The sequence below is a fragment of the Panthera pardus genome, unplaced genomic scaffold (genome assembly GCF_024362965.1).
Source record: "Panthera pardus isolate Hobbes unplaced genomic scaffold, ASM2436296v1 HiC_scaffold_20, whole genome shotgun sequence".
NCBI lineage: Eukaryota > Metazoa > Chordata > Mammalia > Carnivora > Felidae > Panthera > Panthera pardus.
The window spans coordinates 46,993,591-47,003,571 of NW_026526766.1; the positions used below are offsets into that span (position 1 = coordinate 46,993,591).

At 37.8% G+C, this 9,981-nt stretch overlaps 1 protein-coding gene across 1 annotated transcript; it reads right to left on the reverse strand.

Annotated features, from left to right (window-relative positions):
- Positions 1 to 7,311: 7,311 nt before the first annotated feature.
- On the reverse strand, positions 7,312 to 7,846 carry LOC109255833 (60S ribosomal protein L28-like). The gene has a single exon (XM_053908639.1). The coding sequence runs from the start codon at positions 7,788 to 7,790 to the stop codon at positions 7,377 to 7,379; it is 414 nt and encodes a 137-aa protein (XP_053764614.1). The 5' UTR covers positions 7,791 to 7,846; the 3' UTR covers positions 7,312 to 7,376.
- Between the last annotated feature and the right edge of the window lie 2,135 nt (positions 7,847 to 9,981).

Consider the following 9,981-nt stretch of genomic DNA (forward strand, 5'->3'; position numbering starts at 1 on the left):
CTCCTGAATGATTCAGTTCACTCAGTTCAATTGCTATTTAAGTATGTGCTATTCCCAGTTTATTGGGAAGGCAGTGTGGAACAAGACAACATAAAATGTTTTCTTTCTAGTTCAATTAAACAATGACATGTGCCCTGTTGAAATAACAACTGAACAATAGCATGAGGTCCACTCCGGATATCCAAATGGGAAATGAATGTGTTATGCGATTCTCTCAGTCTGACCAGGTCATGTCTGTCCCCAGCCTCTGGTCCCCAAGAGAAGCACTCCTATGCTGCCACCAATGTATGTCACCACCCAGCTAAGATTCTTCCACGGTTGCCCCTCTCTGGCCTGCAGCACACAGTCCAAATGTTTGGCCTGGCACAAAATGCTTTGGAGAAGTGTGACCACACCTATTTTTCCAGCCTTGCTTCCCCTTGCCTTCTTCGTACCTCCTATGATCCAGTGACATGAAAATTATGTCCTTGGACTTCCAGTTTCAACTCCCAACAGAGTAAAGAGCTTAGAAGTCATTATTCCTGTCCTTATAACAAATAAAACCTAAAAATACCTGAAAATTACTTTTCTTGGAACCATCAGAGAACTGAGGTCACGGGGCAAGCTACAATGTTGAAGGTAAGATCTGAACAAGTAGGAGAAATAGGCTCATCTAGACAAACACGGCCAAGATCTTATCTGGAGAAGCACACTGGAGCCATAAACTGGTAGGAATACCTAAATGGCAATAATACTGAAATGGTAATTTTGATGAGCTGCTGGAGGCTGGGGGTGGGGCTAAAGAATGAGAAATTCCTGAAGACTGCAGTCTTGGGATTTGGGGGAAACACTTTCATGGGTTTTACCACTGAGAAACTCACTGCATTCTCATGGTTAAGCTCTGAGAAAGATCCCCTGAAGGACTCTGGCAGGAGGAGGGAAAGAGTAATAATTGTGAAATATGAGCAGAGATTTCTCCATAATTAAAGCTCCCAAGTCTGGGAGAAAAGAGTTTCTCAGAACATTTTCCCTACTGGGGAAAGGCCTTCCCCAGCACTGCGGCCTCCTCTAGCCTTCTGGTCTCATCTAAGAAGATGAAAACATGGTGAAGAGGGGTCCAGGGCCAAAGGAAGTAGACTGGGAACACTGCAGCCAGGCAAAGATACAGAAGGTGGCGGTTTGGGGGGGAAAGCTATTACCACTGGAAAGACCCTTCAAAAGTCACAGCCCCAAGATACAGGCTGTGCAAATGGAGATTTAGTCAAAGGATTATAGAGTGTTCCCCGTCCCCATAACATATCATCAGACCACAGGTCAGACCAAGACTCCAATATAGTAACAATGGAGTGCAGCAGAAAGAGCAGCAAGAGACAAATTCTGTATGTTTTACTTAGGGAAGTCCAAGGCCAAATAGGGAGACAAAAACACAGACACAAGAGAGATTTGAACCTCTAGCACCTACAGCTGAAGCAAATACTAAATCCAACCAAAAGCCTAGCCAGATTACATAGAACCATACTTTAGTTCCTGCTACCTGCTAAAACACATCTGGCTTTCAACAACAACAGTAGGGGCACCTGAGTGAGTTCAATTGGTTGAGCATCCTGCCTTTTTTTTTTTTAAGAAATTCTTTTTTTAATGTTTATTTATGTATTTTGAGAGAGAGAGAGAGCATGCAAGTGGGAGAGGGGCAGAGAGGGAGAGAGAGAATCCCAAGCAGGCTCTTGCATTGTCAGCCCAGACCCTATTGCAGGGCTCAATCTCACAAACCATGAGATCATGACCAGACACTTAACCAACTGAGTCACCCAGGTACCCTGAACATCCAACTGTTGATTTTGGCTCAGGTCAGTGTCCCAGGGTCGTTGGATCAAGCCCTGCGTCAGGCTCTGCACTAAGCGTGGAGCCTGCTTAAGATTCTCTCTCTCCCTCTGCCCCTTTCCCCAACTCACACACTCTCTATCTCTCTAAAATTATATATATATATATATATACACACACACACACACACACACACACATATATATGTGTGTGTGTGTATATATATATATGTGTGTGTGTGTGTATATATATATATATATATATATATATATATATATGCAACAATCATCAGAACCAGAAGTATATCTGGCACAAATTTGGGTATTATCAGAAAAGGAATTTAAAGTAACTATGATTCATATGTTAGAGACATTTTTGATTTTTGATTTTTTTTAATGTTTATTTTTTGAGAGAGAGAGAGAGAGAAGGAATTTAAAATAACTATGATTCATATGTTAGAGACATTTTTTTATTTTTTATTTTTTTTAATGTTTATTTTTTGAGATAGATAGAGAGAGAGACACAGCATGAGCAGGGGAGGGGCAGAGAGAGAGGGAGACAGAATCGGAAGCAGGCTCCAGGCTCTGAGATGTCAGCACAGAGCCCGACATGGGGCCTAAACTCATGAACTATGAGATCATGACCTGAGCCAAAGTCGGACGCTTAACCAATTGAGCCACCCAGGCGCCCCCCATATGTTAAAGATTTTAACTGAAAAGTAAACAGCATGCAAAAACACATGGGTAGTATAAGCAAAAGATGGAAAATCCAAGAAAGAATCAAAAGGAAAGTGTAGCGATCAAAAACAGAGTACAGAAATGAAGAATGCACAATGCACTTGATAAGATTAGCCATTGATTTGACACAGCTGAGGAAGGAATCAGTGATTTTGTAAATAGGCCAAAAGAAATTACAAACTGAAATGCAAAGAGAAAGAAGAATTTAAAAAACCAAAATGAACCATGCAGGAACTGTGGGATAATTTCAAAAGGTATAACATACACATAATTGGAAAATTAGAATAAGAAGAAAAAAAATGGAGAACTTTCCAATTACTTTCCAAAACTGATGACAGATTCCAAACTACAGATCCAGGAAAGCTCAACAAACACAAAGTAAAATAATCATACCCCTCTATATGTGTGCTTGCACACACACACACACACACACACACACACACACACACACACCAAGTCGTATCATATTAAAACTGCAGAAAACAAAAGACATTGAGAAAATTTTGAAAGGTGACAGAGGAAAAAAAATAATAACTTACCAAAATGATATAATGAAGAAGAGAGTGCAGTAAAATATTTTAAGTGTTGAAAGAAAAAATCACCAACCTAGAATTCTATAGCAAGTAAGTTATTCTTTACAAGGGAATGAGAAATAATGTATTTCCCAGACAAGCAAAAATTAAGGCAATTCATCATTGACAGATTTGCCTGAAATCCAAAAAGAAGATTTTCGTGCAAAAAGAAAATGATACGAGTCAGAAACTTGGATCTACCTAAAGACAAAAAGAGAATGAAAAGGGAATAAATGATTTTACTTTCCTTATTCTTTTTTTTATTAAAATTTTTTTTAATGTTTATTTATTTTTGAGAAAGAGACAGAGTGTGAGCAGGGGAGGGACAGAGAGAGAGGGAGACACAGAACCCAAAACAGGCTGAGCTGTCAGCACAGAGCCAGATGCAGGGCTCAAACTCACACTTCGAGATCATGACCTGAGCCGAAGTCAGATGCTCAACCAACTGAGCCACCCAGGCGCCCCTTACTTTCCTTATTCTTAACTGATCTAAAAAATAACTGTTTAAAGTCATAATAGTAACAGTGTACTGGATGACTGTAACACATGACTAAGTGAAATAAATGACAAGGATATCACAAAGGGAGAAATGGGGAATACTCTGTTATAAAGTACCTTTATTACATGTGAAACAATATAGTATTATTTGAACATGGAATTAGATTGTTAAAAATGTATATGTAAACTCCAGGTCATTAAAATTTTAAAAAAGAAGTTTAATTGTAATGCTGAAAAGAGATAAAATTGAATCATATAACTTTCTCAGTTAAGACCACAGAAAACAGAAAAAAAGAAGAAAAATGACAAGGGTAAGGAATAGAAAACAGGTACAAACACAGTAGATATTAATGCAATTATGTCAATAATCACCTTAAAGTATGAGTGATCTAAATACACCTATTAAAAGCTGAGATTGTCAAAGTGGATAAACAACCCATACCCAAATTTATGTTGTCTACAAGAAACCCACATTAAATATAAAGACAGAGATAAATTAAAAGTAAAAAGATTTAGAAAGACATACCATGATAACACTAATTCATAAAAGTTGGAGTAGGTATACAAATTTCTGACAAGTCTACATTTACAAAAAAGATTATCAGGGATAAAGAAAGCATTACGTAATGATAAAGTGATCAATTCTCTAAGAAGACATAGCAATCCTAAACATGAATGCATCTAACAAGAAAGCAACAAGGCAAAATGCAATAGAACTACAAGGAGAAATAGATAAATCCACTATAGTCAGAGACTTCAACATACTTTTGTCAGTAACAGACAGGCAGAATATCAGTAAGCATATAGTTGACCTTAACATCCCTATCATTTGACTTGCTCTAATTGACCTTTATAGAATATTCCATCCAACAACAACAGAATACACATTCTTCTCCAGCTCATATCCACAAGTGTAGGCCACATTCTAGGCTATAAATCACTCACCAAAAAGAGAATAGAAACCATACAAAATATATTCTCAGACCACAATGGAATTAAGCTAGAAATTAATGACAGAAGGACAGCTGGAAAATCTCCCAAATATTTGGAAATTAAACAAAAGACTTCTAGATAATACAAGGATCAAAGAAGTCTTATGAGAAATTTTTAAATAATTGAACTAGATGAAAATAAAATACAATTTATCAAATTATTAGGGATGTAGCAAAAGCAGTGCTTAAAGAGAAATGCATTACATTAAATGAACATATTAAAATAGAATAAAGGTAAAAAATCAATAATATAATCTTCCTTTTTAGGAAACTAGAGTAATTTAAGCATAAAGCAAGGAAAACCAAAAATAATAAAAATTATAGCAGAAGTCAATGAAATTTAAAACATTCAAACAATAGAGAAAAGCTATTTTTAATTTCAATAAAATTGATAACAAAGAAAAAAGGGAAGACACAAATTAACACTAAACAGAAAGAAAAGAGTTTTCATTACTCTTGATCTCAAGTATGTTAAAAGAATAATAAAGGAATATTATGAACAACTGTGTGCCCACAAATTGGACAACCTAGGTGAAATGGACCAATTTATTGAAAGATACAACCTACTAAAATTCATGTGTGTATAAATAACTTGAAAAAAACCTATTAAAGAAATTGTCTCAACAATTAATAAACTTGCAAAAAGAAAAGTACCAAGCCCAAACGGTTTTACTAGTGAATTCTACCAAACATTTAAGGAAGAAATAATATTGATTCTTCATAATCTCTGTCAGAAAGTAAAACCAGAGAGAAGACTTTCTAACTCATTCTATAAGGCAAACATTGCCCTATTAACAAAATAAAAACTTTACCATGCTCATGTGTGTGAACACACACACACATACACACCTACAGAGAATAATTCACATAAACATAGACACAAAATCTTCAATAAAATATTATTGGGTTCTGTTTGCTAATGTTTTAAAAGAATTAAAACCTACAACCAAGTGAAATTCATTCCAGGTATGCAAGAAAGATTCAACATTCAAAAATCAATTAATGTAATCTATCACATCAACAGGCTAAAGAAGTCATGTGATGTTATCAGTCAATGCCAAAAAATTTTTTGACAAAATCTAACATTTATTTATTATATTTTAAAAAATACTGTCAGAAAACCAGGAATAGAAGAAAACTTTCTCAACTTGACAAAGAACAACTAACAAAAACCTACATTCTGCATCATATTTATTGGAGAGAAGCTGGATGCTTCCTCCCTAAGATCGGGAAGAAGTCAAGAATGTCTTCTTGCATCATTCCTATTCAATACTTAATGGAAGCCCTAGCTAGTACAACATAACAAGAAAAATATATAAAAGTTATACATGTTGGAAAGGAAGAAATGAAACTATTATTTGACACAATTGTTGTGTCTGATATCCCAAAGAATCTACAAAAGAAGTGTAGAATGATTCATAGTGTAATGGCACCAAAGTTGGGCACATGAGTACCAACTCATGTTTAGCTCAACATTGATATAGATAGGTACATATGTAAGTATTTATAAATATGTGTATCTATACTGTTTTGTTTATACATACATACTTCCTTTCTCCATCAAGCCTGGAAGCAATGACATTGCAGTAGAAACAAACACACCTAGCACCGAGATCTTGATTTCTAATATCACCCTCCAATACACAGAACAAGGAATCTTTGGGGAAATGGAAGATTCTAGGACAAAATAAAAAATAGACAAAATATACAGTGCCAAAATGTAAGGGGGGAAATGATAATGATAGGAGTCAAAGGGACACAGGAACCAACTGAAGAAGCTCCCAATGGCCAAGGCTGGAACAATTTAAGCAGCAAAATAAAGAATTATTTGGATTATAGTATGAAATATAAAATAAATATCCATGGGTTCATACTGGTATATATAAATGATTGAATAAATAAATAAATAAATGGGGATAATAAATTGTTCATGCAGAGGAATTGCAAATTATTCATGTAGCTACTTCACCCTCAAGGAGTTAGAATACAACTCCCCACTCTTTGAATAGGGCTGTGCAAGGCCAGTTTCTTCCAAAACACCCAAAACAGGATGAAAAGAGAGGGGAAAAGAGTAACAGTATAGTAGAGAAACCTGACAAACATTGCCTAAGCCAGGTGATGTTAACATCAAAAGTGATAAATGTATCGGGGCGCCTGGGTGGCTCAGTCAGTTAAGCGTCCGACTTCGGCTAAGGTCATGACCTCACGTTCCGTGAGTTCGAGCCCCACGTCGGGCTCTGTGCTGACAGCTCAGAGCCTGGAGCCTGTTTGAGATTCTGTGTCTCCCTCTCTCTGACCCTCCCCCATTCATGCTCTGTCTCTCTCTGTCTCAAAAATAAATAAACGTTAAAAAAAATTTTTTAAAAAAGTGATAGATGTATCAATGCATCTATTGAAGAAAACAGATCAATTCTACACAAGGAAGATTCTACAAATTGCCTGACAAGTACACTTCAAAACTTTAAAGTCATCAAAAACAACAAAAAACACTGTTACAGCCAAAAGGAGCCAAAAGAGACATTATGACTAAATGCAATGTGGTATCATTTTCTGGCTTGGATCCCAGAAAAGATAAGACATTAGGTAAAAGTTATGGAAACTGGAAGAAAGTATTGACTTTGGTTACTAACATGTCAATATCGCTTCACTAATGTGATAATTTTATCATACTAATGTAAGATATTAATAATAAGGGAATCTGGGTATGGGGTAAATGCATGAATCTTTCTGCAATATTTTTTTAGGTGGTTGACATCTTTTTTGCTGGGGGCAGGTGCTCAGGAGCTCTTGGTGGGAAGGCCCTCCTTCCTCTTCACCATCACAGGCTTCTGGCTGCACAGGATGGCACTGGCTCTGTGAATGGCAGGCATGCACATATCTGGGCCATAACTGTTCTTGTGGATCATGGGCCAGATGCTGCTGAGGGCAGCCCAGGCATTCTTGCTAATGGTGGTCAGCACATTGGAGGTGGCAGGCTTTTGCTGGAGGGTTCTGTGCTTTGTGACCACCACTATACCTTTGCCCTCTGCCCCCAGCCCCACACCCACAGTCTTGCAGTGAATCAGCCCACTGTAGCAGAAGGAGCTGTGAGCTTTAAGGTTAGTGGGCTCAGTGTTGTGTATCTGTTCGTTCCACTTGATCAGAAAGCTGGAGCCGTTCCCCACAAGCACCCATTGCAGGTGCGCAGACATGGCGGCCTCTCCTTTCACTGCACCAGCGTGAGACAGCCTCTCTGTACTACGTTCACAATTTTTCTGTAAATACAGAATAAAAGCCTTATTTAAAAATATATCTTAGTTGAGGGGCACATGGGTGGCTCAGTCTGTTAAGCATCCAACTCCTGATTTTGGCTCAGGTCATGATCTCACAGTTTGTGAAACTAAGCCCCCCATCTGGCTCCGTGCTAACAGTACGGAGTCGGCTTGGGATTCTCTCTCTATTCTCTCCCCTAGTTGCTCGCTCGCTCTCTCTCTCAAAAGAAATACACATTTTAAAAAATATGTTTTTTAGCTGAATCATTATGTTGTACACCTGAAATGAATATACCACTGTATGTTAATCATACTTCAATTAAATATATTTTTGTTACTTTTATGCTAACATACTCTGTTGCTCTTCTCTCTACTTGTCATTATGATGTCTTCTTGGCCAGACATAAGCCTACTTCTCCATCTGACAAAATGCTAAGACATTGCTTCTTAAAGTCAACTTCAACCTCTGCAGACAGTGTCCTTCTTTCTCCTCTTGATGCCATGACAATTACCGTAATGGAATCACGTGCTCACCTCTTCTCACACTAAGCTGAGTCCTCTGTGGCCTCCACCACGGGTCATTATTCCAACACTGTGCTAGCAAAGTGCTGATCACAATGGAAGCGCTCAACTAATGTGTGCTGCCTAAATGAAAGATCACGTTAATAATGCTCTTGAATTTTTAAACAAGTTCACATACATTGTTCTGTATGTTCATCTGACCCCCTTGTGTGCTTAGAGACCACTATTTTTTGCCATTTAAAATGAATAGATTGAGACTCAGAGTGGAAAAGATTTGTCCTCATGTACACAATTCAAAAGTGCTGGAAAAGGTATTTATCTCATTTTTTACAACTCAACATCTACTTTCCCCTCCCACATAGAGACAAGCTGAGACTCTTCACCTAGGTTTAAGTGCTGGCTCTGTGCACTGCTCTCCTCTCTGATCTTGGGCAAGTCACACAATCTAGCTGAACTTCAAAACCCTCACATATTTTAATGGAAACTAATGTTAATTTTTACCTCAGAGTTTTGTGAGGATTAAAGACACAATGCTTGTAAAGTGACACTTGGTAAGAGGTCAATAAATTGCAACCACTTTTATTTTTTTCTTTAATATTACTAATAGTATAACTATTTTAGAGTCAACCAATCAGTTTTGCTGGAATAGAAAGAAAGAAAGAAAGAAAGAAAGAAAGAAAGAAAGAAAGAAAGAAAGGAAAGAAGGAAGGAAGAAAGGAAGGAAGGAAGGACGGAAGGAAGGAAGGAAGGAAGGGCTACATTCTATTTGCTCTACTTGGGCCAACACACAAGTCCTTTTTTTTTGTTAAAGCTACCCTCCCATTTAAAAAACAAGTCCAATGGCAAAGAACCAGTCTTCTATTGAGATGGGCATTTGGATTGTATGACCTCTAAGATCCTTTCTGCATATACTCCTCCACATTCTTTATTTCCTTTGCAGTCCCCCAAGCATTGTAGCATACAATATCAGAGGTTCAACAAAGGTTGGCTGAGTGAGGCTTTCAAACTCCCAACACAATCACTTTCATGTTGCCAACTTTGATTCAATTTGTGATTTATGGGCATATGGAGTGTTTCGCATCCCAGAGTTTCCTCTTTTGAGTCATGATTTGCAAATGGATATAATAACCCATAAACTGATATCAGCATCAAAACAGATCCATCCAACTCCAGTAATAAATGGCCTCTGGAATGAAAAGACACCAGCCCATTAGGAAGGGCTCAAACAACAAGCAAGGGAGTGTGAACAGCCACCTTCATAAAGTCAGAGTTTCTCAGTTCATTCCCCACATTCTGTCCGTTCTAAGACATTGTGTGTGATGAGGGCCTAATGCAATCGGACTCTCACTCTCCTTTGGCAGGCAGGCCTGCAACAATAGACTAAACCTTGGCCCTGCCAACCCCAAACAGGCATGCCAGTCTGCCTCATTCCACATTTGTGGCTTGTCTCCACAAAGTAATAGTGATTCTCTTGTCTATACCAATTGCAAGCTGCAGATGGGTAGCCTAATGTTGTAATGTCGGACTAAATTCTACACAGATGAACTGGAAAATTTCCTCACTCATTCAGAAATCTGCCAGCCAGCTGTCAGGTCTCCAGGACTCCCTC

What these genes read in the sequence shown, in the direction of transcription:
- LOC109255833 (XM_053908639.1), bottom strand. Translation starts at nt 7,790, where the DNA reads ATGTCTGCGCACCTGCAATGGGTGCTTGTGGGGAACGGCTCCAGCTTT.